This window comes from Dermacentor andersoni, chromosome 2 (genome assembly GCF_023375885.2).
Source record: "Dermacentor andersoni chromosome 2, qqDerAnde1_hic_scaffold, whole genome shotgun sequence".
NCBI classification, from domain to species: Eukaryota; Metazoa; Arthropoda; class Arachnida; order Ixodida; family Ixodidae; genus Dermacentor; species Dermacentor andersoni.
Window position 1 is genome coordinate 156887182 of NC_092815.1, and position 26370 is coordinate 156913551.

General features: G+C 47.8%; 1 protein-coding gene across 2 annotated transcripts; it reads left to right on the forward strand.

Annotated features, from left to right (window-relative positions):
• On the forward strand, positions 1-26370 carry LOC126540558 (epithelial sodium channel subunit gamma-like). 2 transcript variants are annotated; one of them, XM_050187398.2, is made up of 6 exons: positions 1-620; positions 1757-1835; positions 5980-6031; positions 6508-6551; positions 21317-21389; positions 25120-26370. In XM_050187398.2, the coding sequence occupies exons 1-6, from the start codon at positions 566-568 to the stop codon at positions 25405-25407; spliced, it is 591 nt and encodes a 196-aa protein (XP_050043355.1). In that variant the 5' UTR covers positions 1-565; the 3' UTR covers positions 25408-26370. The 2 variants fall into 2 exon arrangements, with proteins under 2 accessions (XP_050043355.1, XP_054932090.1); XM_055076115.1 differs by lacking the exon at positions 1-620 and adding an exon at positions 1055-1159.

A 26370-nucleotide genomic window follows, 5' to 3' on the forward strand; every position in this document is an offset into this window, starting at 1 on the left:
TTTCAGTGGTAAGCTGAGCTTCCGTGTGCCGCAATTTGAAAAGCCAGTTGGGAAACTTACTGTGTTTTGATTTTAGTCTGTTCCACATGCTTTGCGAAATATCTGCCATTGAGACCCGAAGCGTTCGCAAAAGCTAGTTAACGGCAACCGACGTACGTCGGCAATGACAAAATGTGGACTTTCTTAAAAGCTTTCGCACTGGCGCAGCGTCTGACGAATGGCGGCGCAACATCAGGGTATGACGTACGCGTTGACGTATCAGCAAAAAGCGCACGCTCACCACTGGGAGTTGTGGCTGTGGTGTGACGCGGAATCAGAAGCAGCAAGTCAAAACATGCGAGACAAGCATCTCTCGACAACGGCTAAAAAAAAAAAAAAGAAGAATCGGTCGTCGGAAAGAATCGCATCGCAGAATCGCAGCATGTGAAGCAGGCATTCGCGCGTATAAGCCGCGCCCTCCACAGCGTTCAATCGATTATCCTCACGAAACGCGCGTTCGCAGCTTTGCCTCAAGCTATGTCAGCAAGGAGCCGTGCTGAAGAACTGCAGCTGCGAGTCGAGCTTCATGCCCGCTCCGTCCTACACCCATTACAACGTCTGCGACGTTCTCAACAACAACGGTGGGTATACTTTCAACTCAACTTCGCGCTGACAAAAAATACATTATAGGATGCTAGTAGAAGCTTTCCCTCCCCCTCCCCCCCCTTCCACCTTAAAAAAGAAAATCCTGCTCTACCTGCTCTCAGTGCCACGGCGCTCCCTATAGGCCTAACTACACGTACGAGCGCGAAAGCTCGCGCCCAAGCGCCTCGCGAGTAATGGCGGTTTGAACCTGTACAAGACGCGCGCCAGCGCGCGCCCAGTTAGTTGGCTTACTGCTTTCGCCTTGGTGGACATCGTTTCGTATTTATGTGAAGGAGCCAGATCACCGATATTTGTCAGGAGAACATATCAGAGACCGGCAATCGCGGGGACCAATAGGCAGCTCGGATCACAATCACGTGCCCGCACAATATTAGAAGAATACGGATAACAGATGATAGCACATGGAGCTGTCTGACCCCGTCCGTCGTTCGGGGAGCCTCGCCGCGCACAGTTTATATGAAGCACCACAAAATGCGGGACCTTGTATCTCACGAACGCCGTCACGACTCCCAAGGTTTGTCACACGGCTGCGCCATAGCAAAAGCGAAAGTGATGACGAGAATAGCGAGGAAAATGAGAGAGCAGGAAATTCAGACAAGCTTGGTTCCTTAGTGCGTGCATACATGTTGCCTTTTTGAGGGGCATTCACCGCTACATTCTTAACTTGTCCCAGGTAATAGTCGTGGTGCACGCCTCGAGGACACGTATCCAGATGTGATCAAAGAAATGGCGCAATCAATTTATTATTTGTAACTCGCCTCGTTGTTGTAGTTGGAAACATTATTCATGTTGAATATTTAGGCGTGGTATCATTCGAATGTCGACTTATCGCGCGAGCCTGCACCATACGGCCGCGACGTATAAGGACAAGCCTTGAAAGAAGTTGAAAACCAGTGTCTCGTGCAATCTCCTTTAAGTATGCGAATTAAGGACAACACGTCACAAATATACCTGCCTCATCAAATCAGCATGCACATGGCGCCTAGATACCCTGCGGTGCCACACGAGGAGTAAACGTGTTTGCATGACAGCTGTATCGACAGTTCTAACGCCCCTTTTTCCAGAAAACGCGTTCATTATTCTTAGCAAATGTGCAACGTTTATTTTACAGAGACCCTGTACTGTGTCGACCGTGTGAGACGTCATTATGAACTGGGTCAACTAGAATGCAACTGCCCGCAAGCTTGCGTGTGAGTTTTATTGTTATTATTATTATTAACTCTTGATACGAAAACGCTCACATCGTCTTTACTTCTTTTTTGCTTTCCTTTTTGAGTCTCTCCTCGTTTGTGTTTCTTCTTCACCTGAGGTTATAAAACTTCCTAATTCCCCATTTCTCACTATTGCTCAACAAATATAGCTAAAGAATGTTTACGGCTGCCCGTGGTTTACGCTTTCTTTTTTTTTTTTTACAGCGAAACCAGTATATGACTAACTTTCCGTAGTTATTTGAGCGTCCGGCAACAGAAACGGACTTCGCGATTTCCAACAAACCCATACGGGTGCGGTTCGGCGGCGCAGGTGTCAAAATTCGGAACAAATTAGAACGCTCGCCGTGAACAATAGCGTGACGTCAATGTTATCACCTCATATAAGCAGGAGAGGTATCAGCGCTAAAAACAGCTGCGTTATCGATGGGGCGGACACGTATAGTTCGTACACCCGCAGAACAACAAGCGTACGAGGAGCGCCGGAGGGAACAGCAACGAGAATGTAAACGGCGCCAGCGCGAGACGACCACGGACAAAGACCGTTCCCGCGATGCTAACGAAAGCGATAATCGCGAGCCCGGGCGCCTCCGAAGGAGCAACGACGCCAGACTCGAAACGCAAACAATGACGACAATTTCACTCTGTAAACATGGAATGGCAGCGAAAGCACTTTGCTCTTCGTTTGAGAGCTTTGACTGTCGTCAACTTTCGTTGCCATTCCATCTTCACAGAGTGGAATGGTTGTCTTTTTTTTTTTCGAAAGTACTGAAGCAGTATCCTATCTACGTTCAGATGAAAAATTGCTTCTGGTCATGTCACCGAGATCCCGATCGCCTCTTAACAAACACCAGGCATTGCACTTTTCACTTTGTTTTCGTTGCTGTTGCCGGTTTTCCATCCCTGTCTTTTTTACTTCCTGAGAATCGGGACGGAGAGAAGCTCTGCCTGTCGTCGATAATTTGCAAAATGCCATATCCTGACGAAAGTGCATGTAATTAGCTAGTGAACCGGTGCGTCATATAAGTTCAGCTGCGACGCTAACTTGAAGATGCCGATGCGTGTTGTACAAATTAGAGTCGCAACTGAACATAGACCAATTCACTTCCAGATTTCACGTAACGAATTACACATAGCTTGTAATCAATTACATTTTTTATAATCTTGTACTTCACCGATTACTTTATTTACTCGGTAACGGTCACTGTAACTCAATCACGTATTTCTTTTTAGGGGTGGTAATCAATTACATGTAACCAGTCATACTTTACTGACAGAGCTATCTATAGCAAGCGACGCAGGCTTGAGCACCTTAAATTTGGCGAAGGATAACAGCGCATCCGCACGTGGTCGTGCCAAGCAACAGCCTGGCTGGCGGACACGCATGTTCAGACGGGCTAACCCCGCGCTCAGTATTTTTTTCCCCGCGCGGTCTGCATTGTCGGCACTGCATTCTGCACCTCGCGATGATTTCGCGTGTTTCTTTTTGGCAGGAGTGCCAACACGTCATAACGCTCATATTCGGTGAGTTTTCCATGCCATTGGAGAGTTCCCGACCTCGTTTCACTAATTTCGCCGTCCGATATTAATACGCTGCCACACCGCCCTTCCCTTCAGAGCGCACATCGAGCGAGTTTTCACTGTCGCTGTTCATGTTATCAAAAATGCACATAAAAAATCACCGCCCAAGCACTCCGTACAGATGGTTCACCAGCGAAGCTGAAACGTTTGGCCCGGTATTTACCGCTGGGTTAATCCCGACGGTTCATTCAACGACGGCTCGGTAGGCTGCCGGATCCTCGGTACACAGTTGCTGCTTGCGCTCGGTTGCACGAGCATGTTCTTGTGCCCATTAGCTGCAGCACTGGCACGGCGTAGACGAGCTCGTTCCCGGTTCTGCTCGGGGCGTTGCTGATCGAAAGCTGCCTCTTCCTGGGGAGTACGTATGACGCGTGGCCTACCCATTTCGAAGCCGGAGAAGAACTGCTGCGCGCACGCTCGGCTGCGACGGAGGGCAACGGCGTCACTGCTGGCGCAGCCAGTCCCGCGCGTTTCTTTCCTTTTTCGTGCGTGCGCGTGGGGTTGCGCCGGAGGAGCTTTCGGCGTACAGGCGACAGACTGTAAAACAAAAAACGAACGCTGTAAAAACAAAAAAAGCTGGCCAACAAAAATTTTGAAAAAGTAATCGTTAACGAAGACAAACAACGTGAAAAGGGCCGCAGCAGACACAAGCCGGGCTAGCTACTCCTACTTATTGTATTCGTGCAATGCTCATAAAGGTTAGTAGGAAAGTAATGTAAAAGTAATCGATGACGTTTTAGTAATCGCTTAATTACTTTGGTGGGCCAGTAATCGCACACTGTAATCAATTACGTTTTTGAAATAAGTAACTGTAATTGTAATGGGTTACATTTTTTATGCAACGTGTGCGAGTCTGAACGCCACTAGTCAACAAAATGTTCAATAAAGGCACTTAACGTCCAGCTACTTTGGTTGTCACGTCAACGTCGCGAGAAAGAGCGTACCACGAATATGCGAAAGCTAAGACGAAACCAAGATTTGGGAAAATTAGTATCCCCAGAAGACGCTGTCCAATCTGCTCACTTCTACAAATCACGAGACAAGTCAGGTGGTGTAGGGTGACAAGACAACTTTGAAATAAGTAAGCGAGGTCTGAGAAGCAGCGGGCAAATAAATCTGACGTCACAGGCGTGAGGGTGGAGAGGTGACTGCTCGGAATTCCATTGCAACTCGTACTGTTGAATATAAACCGCCTTTTAATGTTTTTAGAGCGCAGCTCTTTGGCGTCCGTTCCTGGGTTTCGCGTCGTCGTCGGCGTTGTCGTCGGCCTCGTAACCAGCTCCGCCCCCCTTTCATCCCCCCAGCGCTAGCAGCGACCGACTGATACCGCTGGATGCCGCTGACGCCGCTAGAGAGTCAAGATAACGTGACTGCATAGAACACCGTCGCCGCCATGCAGAAAGAGGAGGAAAGGGTCCCCTCCCCCCCCCTGTTCTTGTGTGGCGGATAGGGTGCTCTTCAGTTGCCGACGCGCCGGTTATTTCACGTAGGCCCCGGCACGTCGACGAATACGTGACCACCTTCCCACGGCTAGACCTGGTTCTTAGCGCTGCGGAAGCGAGGGTATCATATTGTTTGTGTCGGCATCGGCGGCGTTGTCCCTGAAACCAACTCCGCAGCTGGGGTTGACTCACTATCGGCGTCAGCGGCATCAGTCAGTCGCTGCTATCTCTTCCCTCCTCCCTTTATCGTGTTGTCCGCTTGCTGCGCGCGCTTCTGCCCCCATCGTTTGCCGCTGGGTGTACACGCCGCCCCCCTCCCCCCTCTTCCTGCGAGTCTCCGGTTGTCAAAGCGCCGGCTCGAACTTAATTCCTTTCTTCGCTCCTCCTCCAATGCAACCCCTGTGCGGTGGCAATCAGAGAGCCAGATCGGTGGCGGCGGATGTGTATATGTGCACCGCCCGAGCCGAAATTGCCGCTGCCGTTCGCCCTGTGCGGTGGCAATCAGAGAGCCAGATCGGTGGCGGCGGATCTGTATATGTGCACCACCCGAGCCGAAATTGCCGCTGCCGTTCGCCACTGCGAAATTATCTTGCTGGTAGTAGCTGCCTACTTCGCCCCTACCGCACTCACGAAAGACGTCGTGCACTTCCTGCAACTCGCATTAACCGTCCATCGATCCACACCGATGTTAGTAGTGGGGGACTTTATTGTTGACATAAAGACAAACAGCAATTTCCTAACACTTATGCGGGAGAACATCCCGTTCCTCTCGCTCGTAACGCGTCCCACGGCTGTGACAACCTCGCGAGGCACTTGTATAGATCTCGTCTTTGAGAATCAAGCATTGGTGTACCAAGTCGAACATATATCAGTCTATTTCTCCGACCACAAAGCTTCCTTCATGACTGTCAAGAACTGTTAGTGGAGTCTTTGTTAAAGGAATACGTGTGAAAAATTAAAAAAAAATTCTGTGATAGCGCATACATGTGTTGCTCGATTTCTTTGCCTCAATCTATCGAAAAGGTGAAACAGCTTATTTGCTGCGCTCAAATTTCGCATTAGGAAGTAACGTAATCGTCGGTAATTTTTTTTTTCTTTTTTAGAGAAACGTTGTTCTTGAAATCAGCCTCCATTGCAGCGTGGGCCAAAGACGTGGTAAGTTCACGTTTCGAGTGAAAAAATCGTAAACAGCATTCGCGAAATAGACGTGTTGGTAATACGTCCGTTATTTCCCTTTTAGTTGTAACCTATAGTAACACTATTTACCCCATCACCTGTTTTTAATTTCGGTTCCATAGGAAAAAGGAACTCAGCCACGGATGCCAACAAAACAGTATTAGCTATGATACAATCGGTACAAAAGTGCCAGAGAAAACTAAGACCGTAATCATGAAATAATAGGCACACCGTGTATATTCCCGAGGTTATCAAATACCAGAAAAGGACAAGAGACAAAAAAAATTAGCACTATTGAAATAATGTCATTTTTGTCAACTTCTTTCTTTCCATCTTTCTTTCTTTCTTTCTTTCTTTCTTTCTTTCTTTCTTTGATTCTTTGTTTCTTATTGCTTACGATGTAAATGTGATTGACGTTTCAGCGCTTGTTCTTTAACTAGAACTATTTTTCACAGGGTGGGAGCACCAATGCCTACAGACAACGGACAAAAAGAAGTTCGTAAGTGTTGTTCAGCGGCACCCTTTCTTGGATCCACTTGCGTGTCTGTCTATTGGCGTTTGCTCTCTGCTTTAATCCTGCTCAAGCAACAGCACGTGTCAAGCGATCATTGTTTTATGCTTTAAAATGAAGACGGCCCACTTATGAGGACTCGCTTCCATAAGAGCACCTTTCTGGAAAAAAAACGCATATCTTGGAATCTGTGTAAAGCGAAGCTTCAGTGAAACGATTAATTAAACGCCTTACAACTAACAACGATAAGCAACATTTTCCTTACTTTTATGCTATGCAAGGTATAATTCATGGAACGTTTATTTTTATCTAACGCAAAAGGTCGCAACTTTACTGTCGTGCAATTTTTAATGCGAAAGCATTACATCGCTCATTGTGCGACTCCGCCGTTATCAGAAAGCCTTGGCAGAAAAGCCGTAGCAGAAAAACGGCAAACAAAAAACGCTATCTTCATCTAAAAACAAAAGTGGCCACGGTCACCGCCACCGCGCCGTAGCCGAGCGCGCTAACCACTACGCCACATTTTTTTTTACATGGTACTTATTGCATCATGTATATGCAACAAGTCTACATACGCGAGAAACGTGCAAGCACTTGCTAACACATATCGTATTCACGGTCTAGGAATTAAGTACCTATAAATCACGTTCAGCATATCATGCACGACACAAAAACTACAACCAGCCTCGTTAATTTAAAAAAAAATTGGCAGTGGCTTAGCTCGGCTATGCCAGGATGTACGTAGCGAAAGCTAAGGCATAGCATGGTTAGCCTTGGTTAATCTTGATTGCAAGTCCAGGTTAGTCTGGTTGTCTAGATATGTTGCGGCGTTTAGCCAGTCGTTCGGCGCGCTGTTCGTCCGTTTCCTGGGCGATTCGTTTCCTCTTCATCTCGTTCCGATGTCGATTCCAGGCCTCCTCCTGCTTGTCAGAATTGTCGCCGTCCATACTGCCGCCTCAACTGTGGTTGTAGCGCACGCGAGCTCTCCTTTTCAATCCTCCGACATGTTATCAGGCATGCGACGCAGCTGGCGAAGCGGGCGGAGGCGACCGCAACGACGAGGAACGCGGTGTGACGTCATACCAAACGGCGGCGGAGGAAAGGCGCGGCGCTGCGCAGCGGCGGAACACTTGTGGCTCGGTGCTACTAGTGGCGCATGCGCAGTAGTGAATAGGGAGCGAGAGAGAGAGAGAGAGAGAGAGAGAAACCTGCGACGCAGCTGGCGAAGCGAGCGGAGGCGAACGCAACGACGAGGAACGCGGTGTGACGTCATGTGTCTCCTCGGAGCACGGCCACGGCGAAATCGCAAGTTCGCCGCCAGTAAAGCTTTCGCTTTAAAATCTATGGGCACTTTGCTGAGCTAAACTGCGATAGGCGAAAGCCTATCTATGACTGCCTCTACTGCTGTTGTCTGCACTATTCTGCAAACGGACGCCGCCGTGGCCGCGAGCATGGGATGCAATCACAGCCATAGTATGGCTGCAAAGTTTGTCGCCGATGTGCGCGCACCCCCACGCGCATGTCCGCGCTCTCCCACGCGCCCACTCGCACAGCGCTACTGGCATGGCGCCTCCTCTCCTTGCTCCTCTCGCCGGTGATCACCGTTTTCCTGCGTCCACCACGGACTGCGCCCGGACACTCATGAGCCACTAAAGGCTTACGCCTTAAAAGGTGGCAAGACAAGCAACTTATCAAGAGGTGGTACCAGTCCGGTTGAAAACATGTATAGTCGTACATGACCTTCAAGTGCTCAATCATTTGAGCATTCTGAAATTTTGTTACACTGCGTCACTGTCGCAACAGGCGACAGTAACAGTAATACCTTTGGGGCTGTGCACGTGATTGGGTTATGCCCGGCGGGCGATACACTAGGTGGCGCACGTAGTAGTGGCACCTACATAATCTGGCACCAATGTCGGCGCTATGGAGTCTTCATCGTCCGAAGTTGAATCGCTCGCGGCTACATCATCAGTCGAGACAGCAAAGCGTGGCCGGAGACGCCAGTTCACTGCCGACGAAGTGCGAGACAATCGCGACGCAGCGAAACGTGCGAAGCGAGCAGCTGCAGCTCTGCTTCAATCAAGACGCACATTCGACGCCAACGTTCATCGGCGCGATGCGTACCGATCTAAACTTAAGACTCGCCTCTCCAATAGATGCAATCACCACTTCGCGTGGTACCGGAATCGACTTGGCGTTCGAGAACATGCCACGCCCAGTGCACGACGTAAGGCACGCATCGACATGCTACCCTGATCATAAGGCCATGCTATGCAGTCGATCAACTTGGACCCACAGGCACCTTGGCAGGAGCCCATGGACGGCGACGACAAATAAGATGCAACACGCATCAGGTACCCGTCGGACGACGACTACGACATCGCCCCAGACTATGAGGTGGAGTTCGCCTACGAACCCCATGAAGTAATGCAGTGTCAACACCATGGTGCCGCTCGGCAAAGTACTGTCATCGCTCGGAAAAGTGGTGTCATCGTGCTGAAAAGTAGCGTCATCAATAAAGAACAATCAACGTAATGTGCCTGAAACACTGCTTAACGAGAACTCCGCAATTAAACTCATCTGGGAGATCGCAATATGGCCGGTTTGTCGTCTTGCGTTGTTGCGACCTCTTGAGCTGCAGCATTACAATCGGAAACATAATGCAGCAGCACTAAACTCAACGATTTCGCTGCAACACTAAACTCACCGACATAACTCAGCGACACACTCAGCCGCAAGTAATGGTCCCGCATTTACACATAATAAACATTGCTTGATGTCCCCATAGTTCCTTTTCTTTGTGTTTATATAGTACATCGTTCACAAGCTATGCCGAAACGCAGACTCCAATACAGGAGGATGTACAGTGCAAGACGTATATGCAGCGACACCACAAGAATGAAGGCGGTTTATGATGCTTGTTGAGGGAAGGATGGTGATGACAGCTGTAGGCACAAGAAAATACGACACATATCAGGCAACATTTAGGGATTCTGTGCATCTTGCGTCACAGTGTGTCACAGAAGGTCACAGTGTAACACAAGGACGGGCACACCCCAGTGGCCCATACCGAATGGTGAAATCAAGAAAAATAAAGCAAATCAAAGAATATGTCAAATATAAATTGTCGTTCTATTAACAGATTGGCTTGCTTTAGAGATGCCTCTGAACCGACATTTTATGTCCAGATTTTATGTTAGAAACTATCTTTTTGTTACGCAGATCAGAGGTGCACATACTTGGTCAGTCCCATACAAAGGTTATATCAGCCCTTATTACTTTCATTCGATGCACATATAACGCTTGTGTATTGCCACGCCATAGTGACGTTGAAGAATAAAACGATAGCACAAGTGCGAGTCCCGAAAAAAAATCACGCAGAGACTCCTCTGGAATTGTCCAAGTTTGCGTAAGCATTGTGCCATTTGCTCATCTCCACGCAGCCCAGTATCATTATCAATCTTATCAAACTTGATCCGACCAATACAAACCCTTATCAACTCTAACTGGTCCCTGTCAACCTTATTGGACTTGATCCTACCCTTATCGGCACTTACCGGTCTTCAACCTTACCAGAATTGCTCCTACCATTATAAGCCCTTATCAGTCGTTATCAACCTTATCACAATCAATCCAATTCTTATCAATTCTTATCTGTATCAACCTTATCGGTCATGATCCAACTCTTGTAAGCAATAATCGTCCTTATCAACTTTATCAGACTCGGTCCGACCCTTATCAACCCCTATCAGTCCTTATCAACCTTATCAGAAGTGTTCCGGTCATTATAAGCCCTTATCGCTCTTTAGCACCTCATTCACCCGCGTGTAACCACCATCAACCATGATGAAACCCATAGAATCCCTCATCACTCCTTACCATCCGGATCAACTCATTGACTGCTTATCTGTCAATCTTGAGCGATCTGTCAATCTTGAGCGACGCAAAGCGCATGGCCCTCAGATATCGGCAGCATTTCGGTTGGTGAAGGAATGCCCCAACGGAAGGCGCACCCGCGACAACCGAAATGCATCAGGGATGTGGCGCGTTTGGCATTCAATTTTCGCGAAGTTAGAATTTTCCTGATGTCTACAATGCTACAAGTCGGCTCTACATATGTAGTCCTATAGATGGCTGTCATTCCACCATCACTAAATCTTTCAACAAAGCCTTCGTAGAAACCATTCTCCTTTGTCATTTGTTTTGCACCGCAGGTATGGCACATTCATATGGTTCAGACATATTCATTTTCTGCAAGCGTAGGTGTTTAGCCCACAGAATTCGGCTGCAAAGATGTTTCAAGTACAAAGTGAATAATAGAGGGGAGAAGGGACAACCTTGCCTTTCCGATGCTCTGAGGCAGATAGGTTCGTACAGACAACCATTAACTATTATTAGCCTTGTGCCATTAGCATAACAGATAGTGTTCCTTTAAAATGAAGACACCCAGTGTTTATGTGCTCTAACACACGAAACAAGAAGTAATGATTAACTTTATCAAACACTTTTGCCAAATCAACCTGAACTATTGCGACCTGACCTACACTTTCTGCAACACACTCTAGCACAGACCGCGCAACGTGGATGTTTGTCTCGATTGATCTTCCTCTAATGGCACATGTTTGATAGTCTCCCACTACTGATCGAATTACTTCTTGAAGGCCACTATCTAATATAATCGCGAATATTTTATAATCCACGTTGCAAAGTGATATGGGGCGATATCCCTCAACTGCTTGCAATTCAGATCCTACATTTCACGGGTTCAAATTTTTATTCAGTGAGATCCATGTACTTGCCTATGCAGATGACGTAGCCTTCATCTGTGCTGACAAGAAAAGATTGCACTAGCAATAACGCAGCAGTTTTGTTCAACTTCCAGTGTAGCAGCAAACTTTGAGAAGAGTTCAGGGTATTTGTGACCTGACTAAACACCACGCCCATACCTCTGTCGCTTGCGTCGCATTGAACTATGAATTCCTTTGTGTAGTCTGGCGCGCGAAGCACAGGACGAGAAACCAATAGCGTTTTCAAACTTTGGAAAGCGTTCTCTTTGTCCTTATCCCAGTGTACGTTACTCGGTGCTCCCTTCGGAGGGCGTCCGTTAATGGACTTGCCATTTGCGAGTAATTCGGAATGTACCGTTGATAGTGCCCCACAAGTCCCAAAAATGAACGAAGGTCTGTTTTCGTGCGCGGCTGAGAAAATTGTCCAATCGTAGCTATTTCCAGCTCGGCCGGCCGTCTCGTGCCTTGGCCGACAACATGGCCCAGATAAGTAACCTGTGAACAACCAAATCTACACTTTTCCGCTTTCATCTTTAAGCCGGCTTCCCTCCGTGAGAACACCTGTTTGAGGTGCGATACGTGTTGTTGCCAGCTGTCCGAAAAAATTGCTACATCATCCAGATATAGCAAGGCAAACTCCTGCAAGTCTTTTAGGACAATATCCATTAACTTAGAGAAGCTAAACGGGGCGTTCTTCAGCCCGAAGCTGAGTGCGAGAGGGCGAAAAGTGCCTACAGGCGAGATGAATGCGGCATAGCGGCTGGCACTTTCTGAAAGGGGAACTTGCCAGTACCCCCGCACGAAATCTATAGTTGAAATGTATTTAGCAGCGCTAACTCTTTCAATTCGTTCCTCAAAGTTGGGTATCGGGTACAGCTGATCCCTAGTGATGGCATTTAACATCCTGTAGTGAACACACGGACGAGGGTCCTTGTTAGGGGTTTCTACCAGTATTAGCGGTGACGTGTAGTCACTCTCAGCGGGCTCGATAACTCCCAACTCTAGCGTGCGCTGTATCTCTGCCTCCATAATCTCTCTCTGTCTTGGAGACACCCTGTAAGGCTTTGATCTTACTGGTTCGGTTGATGTCAGCTCTATTTCTTGCGTTATTAGTTCGGTTCTACCCGGCCGATCGCTAAACAGTGTCGATATATTCCCCTAACACCCCTTTTAGCTCATCTAGCTGCTCGGGTCTTAGAGCGTGCGAGCTTACCGAGTGTTCTACTACTTCTAGGCTGATTTCAGAGTTGGAGGTAGCCCTATACTCCTTAAACATGGTACTAGTGCCATCCCGCTCTTTGATGGTATAGTTAACGACTCCGCTCCGCTCTATATACGGCTTCATCAAATTGCAGTGATATATCCTCACCTCTTTCTTGCGACCGTGCATTTTCAGAGCATAGTTAGTATCTGAAAGTTTGTGCAACACTTTAACGGGCCCGTCCCAGTGAACTTCAAGCTTGTTCTTTCTTGAAGGTTTGAGGATCATTACCTGGTCTCTGGCGTTAAACGTACGAAGCCTCGCATTCTTGTCGTAAAATAATTTGGCGTTCTTTTGAGCTACTCCCATGTTCTTTTCGACTAGTTCTTGGGTTGCGCTTAGCCGTTCCAGCAAATCTAGCACGTACTGAACCACTGTTGGACTCTCTCCTCTTTCTTCCCACATCTCTCTTAACATCATCAGTGGAGAACGGAGTGTCCTCCCATACACTAGTTCTGCTGGCGAGAACCCTGCCGCTTCATGTGGAACCGTTCGCAAAGTGAACAAAGTTGCCGGCAGACAGTTCTCCCAGTCCTCCTTGTGCTCGTAACTGAGCGCACGCAAAACTCGCTTAAGCACCGAATGCCACCTCTCTACACTGTTTGTCTGAGGGTGATAGACAGAACTGTGTATTAACTTGACCCCGCACTATTGCAAGAATGTGGAAGTCATTGCGCTCGTGAATACTGACCCTTGATCTGCCTGAATTTCGGCTGGAAACCCAACTCGTGCAAACACTGTCAAAAGCGCGTCTACTACTTCGGTGGAGCTGAGCTCTTTCAGAGGGATTGCTTCTGGAAACTTTGTAGCCGGACACAGCATGGTAAACAAGTACCTGTAGCCCGATTTTGTTTTTGGAAGAGGCCCTACCGTGTCTATTACAAGTCGTCTGAAAGGCTCTGTTATTAAGGGCACTACCTTCAGTGGAGCTTTCCATGTCTCTCCTGGTTTACCAGAACGTTGGCAGGCGTCGCATGATCTTACAAAGTTTTCTACGTCTTTGAAACAGCCAGGCCAGTAGTATTCCATAATCAATCTTTCCTTTGATTTGCTTATGCCTAGGTGGCCGGACCACCCATTTCCATGACAGAGACTCAGAAGGTCCTCCCTATACTTAGTAGGTACGACTAACTGATCTGAAGTCCTACCCTTTCAATCTCTGTAGTGCCGATACAACAATCCTCCTCTCTCATGTATCGTCACGTTGCGCCTAGCAATGCCTTCTTTGGCTGTGTGATGCAATTTAGCTAAGCTCTCATCATTCTTTTGCTCGGCTGCCAATGACTCTCTATCCACACGTAAGAGCTTATCAAAGTTCTTTGAGGCCGGTGATAATAACGACCCTGTCTCGCTTGCGAGTGCGTCAGCTTGCTCTTCCTGCAGGCTTGAACTTGGAAACTCTAGTGATACGCTCTCAATGAGCTGGTCAGCTGGCAGGCTCTCCTCGAATGATTTTTCATCGCTTGAGCCTAGCTCGGATTCGGGTATGGAAGTTATCCCCTTTTCTGCTTCCGCTGGAGCAGCTTGTGCATCTTCAGCCGAAAGCGACGCGATTTTACGGGCTTGGCCTCGCGTCAATGCCTGTACTATGCCCTCTCCCAGTTTAAGCTATTTGTCACGCAGTAACTGATTCGAACGATTCGAGAAGATGTAAGGGTACTGCACTGACAAAAATTTGGAAACTGCAGTCTCGGTCTCTAGGTCCCCGAATGGTCCACAGATTTTGATTTTGGCCATGGGCAGACATACGCTGTGTTCCTCTACAACCTGTTTGATCCATGCTACTTCTCCGGTGAAGTCATCTACCGTCACGTAAGATGGATGGACAATGTCCATCGTGGCGGCACTGTCTCTTAGCACTCGGCATGGTTTGCCATTACCTTCCAGGTCATGAAGATAGGGGCTTAAAAATTCCATATTCTCGTCTTTTTCCTCTACGTAGGAAAAAACTACGCTAGGCTTCCCGCAGTTTACAGCTATATGTCCCAGTTTGTGGCATTTATAACAGCGGATCGGCCTAAAAGATTCGAATTTTCTTTTCTCTTCCTTTTGCGCGGTTTCCCCGTTAAGTTTCTCCTCGCTCTTTTCTGCGGGCTTTTCCTCCACGTCTACAGGCTCCGATCGTCTAGTCTGCGAACCCTTTTTGAACGGAAATGGTTTCCGCGGTCCATGTCGACCGTCCCAATTTCCGTCCTCGGCGTTCAACTTTCTACGGGTTGCGTACTCTTCGGCTAATTCAGCCGCCCTTTCCACAGTGTTTACATTCCCTCTGTCTTGCACCCACAGTTTCACAGCTTGGGGGATGGTTTTGTAAAACTGCTCTAGACACATGCATTCTATGATCATGTCTCTGCTGTCGTACGCTTCCGCGCTTTTCAGCCACTCGACTAGGTTGGCCTTTAAGCTATATGCAAACTCCGGATACCCCTCGCTATCTTTCTTGCCTGTGCTTAAACCTTTGCCGAAAAGCTTCGGCTGAAACGCGGTATTTCTTCAGGAGACTTGCCTTAGCTTTTGCATAATCATATGCATCCTGTGCACTCAGTCTGGCGATTACTTCCGCTGCCTCACACGGCAACATAGACAGCAACCGCTGTGGCCATGTACTCGGGCCGAAGTTCATCTTCTCGCAAGTCCTTTCAAAATTGCTTAGGAACAAGCCTATGTCGGTCCCGACCTCAAATGGCTTTAATAGCCTGTCCATGCGGTATAATTCTGCCTCACTTGATCGTCCCAGAGCCCCTTCATTTCCTTGAGACAACTCCAAACGTTTGCTTTCAACTTCAAGTTGCATTTTTCTTAACTCGCGATCTTTATCGCGTTCCTCGCTTTCTTTTTTCTCTCGTTCTTCTCTCTTTTTAAGAAGTTCAAACCCCATTTCAATTTCTTCCTCACTGGCCTGTTCGGAAATTAGGTGCAATAACTCCGATTTTAGCATTTCCTTGCGTACATCTAGGCCCAGTTCCTCACCAACAATCAACAACTCGTCTCTCAGCAGTGTCCTTAACTCCATGATTGCTGCTTTACTGCCTTGATCCTGCTCTCTAAATCTAGCTAGGAAAACACAACCTAGCTAACACTCAACAATCTAGCTTCCCTACTGTTCTAAACAGAACAACCACAAAATGAAGCCTAGAGAGTCAAAGCAAGAACCAAACACTCACTGCAGTCACAGCACCACGTCGCAAAGTCCATCTCACCGCTGTCAGCCAGTTGTTATGATTGGGGGTTCAATCCCATCGCTCGTGATCCGTTGTCAAGATTGGAGTCGGGCATGAATTAGAAGGTAGCTGGCCCATGCGGTCGTCCAACTTATCCACGCTGAGGACGTTGATGAAGGGAAGGACTGTTCTCACCGAGAACGAGGAGTAAGGGTTTATTTGCAGTATTTATATCAGTCTAACATGACTGTTTGAGAAAGTACATCAGTCTAACATGACTGCTTGAGAGAGAGTGCCTTGAGCAGCCGCACAACAGCGGTTTTTAAACACTCGGTCCTCTCCCGATACAAGGTAACGCGAACGTTCGTTCAGTCATTTTAAACAGGCCGCCTCTCTCCGGGACGGGTTAAACACACGCGCGCACACATGCATACACACAGGTGCGATGGTCCGGAGCCGACGTCAGAGGGCCTTCGTAGAACTCGGAGCCGTCCCAGGTAGCGCGTTGTCTTGCGTCTTGGTCGGTGCGTGGGAAGGAGCCTGCGTCGGCGTTCCCGCGTCAACTCCCCCACCCGTAGCAGATCAGGTCGGCGTTGTGCTGTTGCGCACAAAGCCTGCTTCATCGAACTCCTTCAGTCACAACGGCGACGAGGCTAGAGCATAACGGTGACGGTTTCAGCACAAAGCCTGCTTCGTCGAACGCATCCTAGCTGAAGCGACGGAGAGTGGAGGATGCGCGTATTGTTCATGACACAAAGTCGACTTAGTCACGCCGTGGCTAGAGGTTGGCGGCGACGCTCCCGGAATGTTGCCTCCACAGTCGCAACTGGGTGGCAAAACTTGCACTGCAGCTGGCCGTTCTTAACAATGCACAATTGGTTTCCTACCTTTTAACGATCCCTGTGACCTGCATATAGCCTTTGGCGCAGTAGAATGTGTGACAGGCACGCTGAACCACCCCGAAGCACTCGCTTGTTTTTTCGGGCATCTGTTGCTTACGTTCGTATTGTGTATACGCTGCACAAGAAACACCGCCGAACTGGATGCCTTTATTGGACGCTTGCACGCGCTTGCGTGGCTTCTGAATATGTTTTCATTCACCCTAAATTTCTGCAGTGCCTTGTTTTTCTAGTTTTGCTGAAAATTCATGCAATAAAAGAAAGTGGTGTTTAGCCCAGTGGGTGAGACACTCGCCTTCTGAGCACGGGGTCGTAGGTTCGAAACTCACCACCACCAGCATATTTCCTTTCGAATTTATTTTGTTTTATACACTACAATAGCGATCCGTCTTACATGACGGAAGGACGGACGTGCTTCCTCGTTGGGTAGACATAGAAATGCTTACGCATTCATTAGCTCTTCAGTGGGCGAACTTTTGCCCACGAGAGTGCTCACGTTCAAGAAAAACGATAGCGGCGAGCGCAGGCGACGATCGTCGATACCTGGTCTTCGCGTCAAGCGTGTCGGCTGTTGTAGATGGCTCGTCGAAGGATTTCTTTCTTCGTGGTTTCAGCGCAATCGCTCGTGCCCGCGTGCCTTCCAGAAAGTACTACACTATTCGTCTCGCGCATAAAATCTGATTACGAGAGGTCTTGCGACAACACAGACAACGGATGTAGAATCAACGATAACATTCGAGAATGTTCCGATGCATGTATAGGCGCGCCTTGCGCGTAGCGATAACTTTAGGTTAGCGCGTGAAAAAGCGGTCCCCAGAAAAAGGATGAACACATGATAAAGCATGTATGCGTGTCGATATACATCCACTATATCCGCCGAGATAGAGAGCGACCCAACATCAGCCAGGCTGCCGCGCCAAATGAGGGAATGTAGGAAAAGAAAGCTTCGCTTTAATAAATGACCAGTAATGATGTGGCTTCAACTGTCAGCCTTGCCTTTAAAGCATGGCATCTGTGAAGAATTTGCAAGCACGCATGATAAAAATTGATCAATCATATTTATTCAAAGGTTTTGGGGAAAAGGGTGACGGGACAAACGTGACTTACTTCTCTAGGTGGATTTGCCGATGTGTTCCTCTTACGAGGGCGCAGGACCCGAAAGAGAAACGAAGGGGGAAAAAAGAAGGAAAGGATGTTAACCAGAAAAACTTCTGGCTCTGGTTGGCTACCGGTTCTTCGCTGGGAGACGGTAAAAGGGAAATAAAAAGGTTGGAAGCAAGGGTGACTAAAGACGTCTAGTGCATGGGGCATTAATGGGATGGCATAAGTGTGTGTGGCCACTTACGACGGTCCGATAACATTTAGTACAAACGCTCGCGGTTCCCTCGCGCGTTACCAAGCAAAGTATTCAATTACCTAGAAATCTGAAGCGGCTGTAAAATGCCACAAGGAAGAAATCACACGTGAAGCTGCCGCTTGTGATTTCTCGCAAGAATAGGAAAGCATATATGATTAACCTGAAAACGTCCCGCCACGTTAGCGTACTGCGCGCCGCGTCTGTGTGTGACAAGTTGCCCTATACATGGCGTTTTTTAACGCCATTAAGGAGCTCGTGTCGCAGAAAAGCCGGTGTCGGCGGGCGTTGGCCGTGAGCGAAAAGTCCCGGAAGGCAATTTATAAATAAAAACAACTTGCAAGATGGGCTGGGTGGGAATTGAACCAGGGTCTCCGGAGTGTGAGACGCGGAGACGCTACCACTCAGCCACGAGTTCGATGGTTCAAAGCGGGACAAAAGCGCCTCTGGTGAATGCGGTGCTGCCTTAGAAACGTGCCGTAGAAAGTTATACTGCGGTGTATATCGGTAATTATCAGCATGTAAATTACAGAAGTAGCAGTTAAACGAGTAGCGAAGTACGTTTCCGCTACATTTCTTCTGCGCTTTGCGCACACGCAGAGCCATCTTGCGGTAAACACAGAAGACCCCCTCCTCGCAATGTACGGCGCTGCCCCGACAGGTGGCGCGCCACTCGCCCGCTTCTCCCCTTCGTCTCGTTTGAGCACATTGGGGCCGTGCGGGGACCGGTGCGAGAATGCCCCAATACCCTTGCGTTTTATAAGTTTTCTCGCTCTCTCCCCTTCCAACTTCCAGCGTGCGTCACTCGAACCCTCGTGTTTAGGCGACGCGGCTCCTCTTTCCGCTCACAGCGCGATTCCTAGGTGCAGCGTCCGATGCGGGACGCCTCTGACGTGATCGCAGCGCCGTAGCGTGTTAGGTAGGAAAGCGTCCCCTGCGATGTGTGCCGTGCTGCTGGGGAGGAGTCATGCGTCTGCGTGGTGCTCCTGGAACAAATAAGTTGTGCTGTGGACTTAGAAATGTGTATGAAAATTATGTCTTTGTGTGACTCAAGAGCAAGCCGAGCGAATGAGCGGGCGGTGCGAACGGGGTGCGATAACGCTATCGCGTTCCACTCTTGAAGGCGAAGCTTAAGCGTCCTCCAATTTTTTTTGTAGCTGCATCAAATTTCTTTAAATATTGTCTATGGCAGCTAGGCAGCACGATTCTAACCCTTGATCTAAATTTCTTAATGAGGCGGCCGTTACTTTTACAAGAAATCAAAATGATCAATTGAATAATTAATGTAATTACGCTAGTAAGCTTTTTAAGTAATTACTTTACGCCACATATTTCAACCTACGAATTACAGCCGCTGAGTGCCCACGGTGTATCCAATTGGAACGAATGCTCTGGACAGCACCAATTGCGAAATATTAATTTTCAAAGCGCCCATAGAAATGCAATGGTGGTCCAGTTACTTTTGCGCTTCAATGCATGACACAGCGGTGCCTTAAAGAAGTAACAGGAACGCCAATGCGTTTCGTCGGACACTGAAAATTAATGTCTCGGAACTGGTGCTGTCGAGAGAATTCGTTCCACGTGGATATGCCGTGCGAACTTAGGGGCCATAATTCGTAGATTGAAATATGTGTCCATTGGGCATGGTTAGCCCGCTAACAATGGTTTGAGACGCCGCTTTCGAGACCTTCCACGCCGCTCACAGACACAGTGCGCTATCGTACGCGAAGGAGGAAAACGATATCTTTTTCTTTTTTTGTTTTCCAAGCAGTTCGCTTTTTTTCCCACCAGGCAGTTATCTTTTAACGCGCTTTGAGGTTGCGCGATCGGGAAAGTAGAGAGAAAAAATGGACGCCCACTGTCGATGGTTTCAAGCGCCGCTTCCGCGACATTACACGCCGCTCACGGACACACTGTGCCATATTGGACGTGAAGGAGGAGAACTGGACTTTTGTTTTCCAAGCAGTTCAATTTTTTTCACGCCACACGATAAATTTTGAATGCGCTCCGAAGTTTCGCGAGCGTCAAAGTAGAAAGGGAAAATGGCAGCCTCCGGGAACGACGCGCACACTTCGAGAGACCACAGATGTGATTCCGCTGCGTCTGCGGCTGACAGTGTATCGATGGATCAAACAGCGGCGAGTCTCACCATGCTGGCTTTTCGTCGTACTTTGAGAGCGACAACGACGCAAACCAGCCCAGAATATCGGCGGCCGCAGCCCGGCACGCCCAACTGTTGTGCTTGCCGTTAAATTTTTGTTGGGAAATACCTGTGCAACGAAAAATTTTGATTTTTTCGGAGATAGTGCCTATTAGACGGCAACACATCTTGTATATCTCATAATTTTTGTAACATGTTTTTATTTGTAGACAGAAGCGTGTCCTTACAAGCTTTGTTCAATTTTATCCCACAATCTTGCTTCTGGCAAATTATATCTTTTTATGACATACATCTCGTTAGTAAGAGCTTTATGAGCGAAAAGTGCATTCATTCTGCTTTTTGTTTGTGTATTACGTAAAATATTGAGTGCAGTAGTTCCTTCAGAAAAAAAAATCTACCGTAACCTACAAAAAAACGCCTATTTTCCCATGATAGGGAAAGAGTTACACAGCATAATTACATTAATTATTGAATTGTACATTTCGTTTCTCGTAGAAGTAATGACAGCCTCATCAAGTAATTTAGACCACGGATTAGAATTGTGCTACCTGCCTTAGGCAATCTTTAAAAAAATTGATGCAGCTACGAAAAAAAAAAAACGCCCTGTATAGTACTGAGCGGTGTGAATCCTTTCGCAGGTCACTAGCTATCATGAACAAACTACAGACCGGATGAAACCGTTTTTCACGCGTCTAGCATGCCAGGTGAGCGTGCTCAGCCAACGCCACCCAGACAGCACAAGGCCTGTTCACTCCGTTTCATGACGTCGTGCTACCTAGCGCGAAATTTCCATTGCCAAGGCTGGCGTGACGAAAGCGGTGACGTCAAAATCACCGCGGCTTACTCGGGAGTATCCCCATTAGATTCTATGGCAGTAGGGTCACGTAGCATAATCTTGTGCTGTCTTATAGGTGGTGTTGGCTCAATTGTGCCCAAGCACATTGACTCGGCATGTCGAGGCGGTGAATAGAATTAGCCGGCTACAAATCAACGTAACAACCTATCTTGTTTAACTGTATCCTGAAAGAAGGCTTTGTTATGCTTGGCAGTCTAATTTGAAGGCTGCCGTGTATTGAGAACTTGCAACGGCTCATTTACCATCAAATCTAAAGCTAACTTTTCGTTAACAGCGTCCCTGCCAAAGTGGTCATCTACTTCCAAAGCCTCACAGCGCAGAATGTTCGACAAGTGGCTCAATACAGCGTAAGTGAACAGCGCATTTATATTGCACAAACAGGAGCCTAGTGACGATATATGTACACCGTCTAAATGTCGGTAAAATAATGTGGTACTCTAATTGGCCTCTTTTTCTAATAGGCAAGTTGCATATTACTCCTGCACATGCTAAAGTTGAATATATTAAAGAAATATGGAACGAAAAAAAAAAAACTAAAGATCGTAGGATAGCTCAATTACTATAAAGGAGGTCATGCTGAAAACACTAAGATGACCTGTATATCCTAGGCTACTCTAAAATTTTCACAGCATTTTGTTTATATCATTGTTAATTTTTTTCGCACTACGGCTAAATTCGTGATGTCAACGAATCCTACCGAATAAGCAAACAAATTTGGAGGACGCTTAAGCTTCGCCTTTAAGGGCGGAACGCGATAGCGTTCTAAGACCATTTACTGCTTTTAATGTTTCCCGGCAAGTGCAGGTTATGTAACCGTAACGTTTATCGAGAAGCGCTGGCTACAAACGCTATACACGAAGGCGAGCTTCCTGGTAGAAACGCGGTCTCTTGCGTGGATCGATCTCCTGTTATTGTTTCGCACTTTTAATATTTCAGTCTAGAAGAGCTAAATTAAAGGACATGCACTGTCGATGTTTTTTTCCCATTACATTTGTTTGTGGGCTGCCTTTCTCAAAATTCCGAGGAATAACTTTGTAAAGAATGAAAGACAAGGTATGAGCAACATTGGTGGTAGGAAATTGGTTGGGTATACGTGGTTCGGTATTTGCTTCAATATGAATTGCCTTCCGGAATTTTTTCGCTCACGGCCAACGCCGCCGACACCGGCTTTTCTGCAATACGAGCTCCTTAACGCTGTGGCGTTAAAATCCTAGCACAGTTGTCTACTTTGCTCTGTGTGAGCACTAGAGAATGTCGGAAGAAAGTATTTGTAGAATGTTAACGCGAAAGCGTTAATGGCCCCGTGTCGCAGAAAATCGAGTGTCGGTGTCGCCGTCCGGCGCCCCCGTGAGCGAAAGGTCCTGTACATGTTTAGGTAAATATATGAGCCACGCCTTGTTACATGACATGCGGTATATTCGGGTTATATTGCCACGCCAATCTGCCATGAAAGTTGCCCGTACCTTGTCTTACATTCTTGACAAAGTTATTCCTCTGAATTTTCAGAATGACAGCGCACAAACAAATGTCATGAAACAAAACACCGACAGCGCATGTCTTTTATGTTAAATCTTCTCATACTTAAATATGAAACGTGCGAAACAATAACAGAAACCTGAAAATGACGTAATTTGTTTGGTACCGTTCTGCACTATACCTCCGGAATCGGCCGAAGCAAGAGGCCGCATTTCTGCCAGAAAGCTCGCCTTCGTGCATAGCATTCGCCGTGAGCGTTTCCCAGTAGACATTACGGTTGCATAAGCCGCTCTTGCCGGAAAGCAAGTGCTGAGATCTTTGAATACTATCGCGTTTCACTCGTAAAGGCGAAGTTTAAGCGTCCTCTAAATTTTTACCGTAGCCTCTGTGCCATTTCTTTCTCTTTTTTTGCATGGTTTGCCACGCGGCATAATGCGGAACTGAAATAAATATTGTCACGGTCACCATTCATAAGAGGGATACGTACTCTCCTACATTCACTGATAAACGTACATTCATTCAATGCACGTTTGTTGAATTAACAATAATACCAGGGACACAACAGTGCTGATAAAACGAATGCACGGCATTCGTGCTTTCTCCATTGAGTGTTCCATACTGAACACGCAGGCCCAATAGGCGCAGCATCATGCATGTGTGATTCCTGTTTCCGGATGTTACATACATATTCTAAAAAGTGTCTGTTATTCTTGGCGGATTTGTAATCAACTTTTGAACTGTGCTCACTAATGGAATTGGAGATGTATGCCTCCACGAAGTCTCCCCCTTCATATATCTGGAGAAAAACGTGTTTTTGTTTTTAATTCACAATATGGGGATTTACGCCACCCACTCTTGATCAGACCTCAAATTTCTAATGTAAAACAGCAGAAGGAACGGGGCGCTATGAACCGAGCATACTTAATTGATAATATGGCATATATTTTTACCAGCGGCTGTTCCCTCGCACATGTTAAGGCGAGAAATACATAGTCCCATGGTTTCAGCTCATGACCTCTGGGCTCTACAAGTGCCTTGAATTACCTGAGCCAAATTATTCCACAGTCTGCCCGGGACGACAATGACACCACTACAATCAGCTGAAATTCGCTTTGTTCAGATTTCTGGAAGGCGACCACTTTCCATGGCATCCAGAAGGAATAAGCCAACGGCATCGGCTTATGACATGAGATGGTCGTGCTTATGCTACCGTGCTGCAAGGAAAGGTTTCTCCGCTGTGTGTGTGTGTGTGTGTGTGTGTGTGTGTGTGTGTGTGTGTGTGTGTGTGTGTGTGTGTGTGTGTGTGTGTGTGTGTGTGTGTGTGTGTGTGTGTGTGTGTGTGTGTGTGTGTGTGTTTGTGTGTGTGTGTGTGTGTGTGTGTGTGTGTGTGTGTGTGTGTAAGTGGGTGGGTGCATGCGTGCGTGCGTGCGTGCGTGCGCGATACTGGTTTATTGAATTTTCGGTGCACGACGTGCTTTGTTGGCAGCGCAATGAGACGCTCATGCAGCAGAAGTTGCCGTTTTATACATTGCAAGTTAAACGCGCGCGCAGCTACCACATTTAGCTCACCACTCATCCGCTTAGCGGTGTAGTGGCTTTGGGGTTGCACTGCTAAGCCCGAGGGCCCGGGGTCAAGTCCCGGCAGCGGCGGCCGCATTTCGATGGGGGCGAAATGCAAAAAAAGAAAGAAAAGAAAAAGGAACGCCCTGTAGGAGTTGGAGCGGTCGTAGTTGTCGGGAGGACCTTGGGACGACAGGGCTAGGCGAGCAGGATTTATTTGCATATTAACATTTTGAACAAGACATATGTCGACAGTCTAGCGTGACTCCCATATGGAGCTCGCAAGACTAACATACAGCAAACAGTTTACGAGCACACAGCTGACGAGTACATTTCTCGCACGACAACGAGCACACAGCTCACTAGTACATCTCGAGCATGACAACGAGCACACTCTCGCAGCCGACAACCGCTGCTTATAAGCACTTGTCCCCCCTTGATTCCAAGCGAACGGAAACGTTCGTCCAGTCATCGTTCAACGTCACCGTTCGACGTCACCGAAGATGACCCACCCTTTTGGAGGAGGCAGGCTCACATACTAGTGTTGCACACACACACAGGTGTAAATGTCCGGAGCCGACGTCAGGGGGGCTTCGTAGAACTCTGCTCCGTCAAGGGTGGCGCAGGCGGGTAGCACATCCCTGAGCTGACCTCGCGCCACGTGGCTGCCGGTTATTCGCAGTTCTCTGAAGTGCGCCCCGTCCGGTTGGTTGGGAACACGTGCAGCGGGCTGAAATAGCTGGCACGTTGTCACCCCGTACGGCCATTCCTAACAGCCCGTATACAATTCACAGGGTGCACGTTAAAGAAACCAAGGTGGTCAAAATTAATCCCTAGTCGCCCACTACGGCGCGCCTCGTAATCACATCGTAGTTTTAGCACGTATATTCCCACACTTTTATTTACCTCTATGCCACTCGTCATGATCAGCTTATTCGTCAAATAGTACCTGCGATCACGCGACCCCAGTTCTTGACATTCGAGTCCATCTCAGCGCTATCGAGAGTGGCTTCTGAACTCTACTTGATCTTTTCTTTGCAGCCTTCGAACCTGGTGAGCAACATGGGCGGCATACTGGGGATGTACGTGAGCTTCTCGTTCCTGGTGATCTTCGAGATATTCGAGGTGATCGCCCGCTCGGTGCTGTCGGCGCTGCGGGTCTGGAGATCGCGCAACCGGCAGCAGGCGCCCGCCACCAGCGCCTGGTGGAAGGTCGAGAGGCCGGTGGCCGCCGCAGTGCCAGAGACGTTCTACACGAGCCGCGCTATGCCTATTTTCCAGAGGCCCTCGCTGTCACTATACCAGGGCACTGCCAGTCGGTGGCGATGACCTGCAGGGAGCGCTCGCAACATCGAGCTATATATAGCCGCCCGTCCAGAAAGCGTCGCATCGAGTTAGAGAAAGAGGACAAGCAAGAAGACAGAGAGAACCAACCGTGGACTCCTAGTACCAATTTGGTACATTGTCAGATGTCTACTTTGCAGCAATTGGTGCGTTGTACCAGTTGCTTCGAGACTATTTTCTTGTTACGTATTTTGTTTATGTTCAGTACATTGTGCTATTCCTCATTCCTCTGATTCTTCCCCAAATGTTTCTATTGTTTTCCTGTCAGAGCTAAATGCCTTCTTCAAATTTCATGCAAATTTTGGCCAACCCACCATAGTGGGTATGCGCCACCAATAAAAGTAAGAAACAAACAGACTCTTTGGACACCGAGAAAGCAGTGTGAAAGATGAAGACGACGCGGAGACCATTCCACCTTGGCCAATCCCCCAGTGTGGGTATGAGCCATAATATGAGGCCATCATCATCATCATCATCCACGAAAACAAATAGGTTTTCGGCATGGTTTCTCCATTTGATGTGCGCATGCAGACTTGGAAAGCCGTATCCAATAACTTGCTCGGCATCGGAAACAATTTAGTGCATTAGTGACTCTTCACTTAGCGAAAGATTATGATAGCATCGAGTACCCGCTACTGCTGGACAGACTACAATTTTCTTGGGTATATAACGGCATTCATTTTAGAATTTTTAACAGACTTTTTTTGTTTTCAAGTTCAAGCAGACAAGAGAGGTGCCCCAGAGGGCTGTTCTGGCTCCTGTACTATTTAACCTGTTGATGATGATGAGTTACGTTCCGCTGCACCAGGAGATGTATGTCTATACAGATGACATCACATTTTTCGTGGCAGCGGGAGATATCAATTCTCTTTACCTGTCTTTGCAAGCATACCATTGTGCTCTAGAGGCGTGGCTTCACAACCTTCATCTGTCACAAAACGGAAATAA

Excerpts from the sequence above, each read along its gene's own strand:
- LOC126540558 (XM_055076115.1), top strand. The coding sequence starts at position 1,102 with ATGAAGCACCACAAAATGCGGGACCTTGTATCTCACGAACGCCGTCAC. Across the intron at positions 1,160-1,756 it reads ACGCCGTCACGACTCCCAAG|AGACCCTGTACTGTGTCGAC; the intron begins GTTTGTCACACG and ends TTTATTTTACAG. Across the intron at positions 1,836-5,979 it reads AACTGCCCGCAAGCTTGCGT|AGAAACGTTGTTCTTGAAAT; the intron begins GTGAGTTTTATT and ends TTTCTTTTTTAG.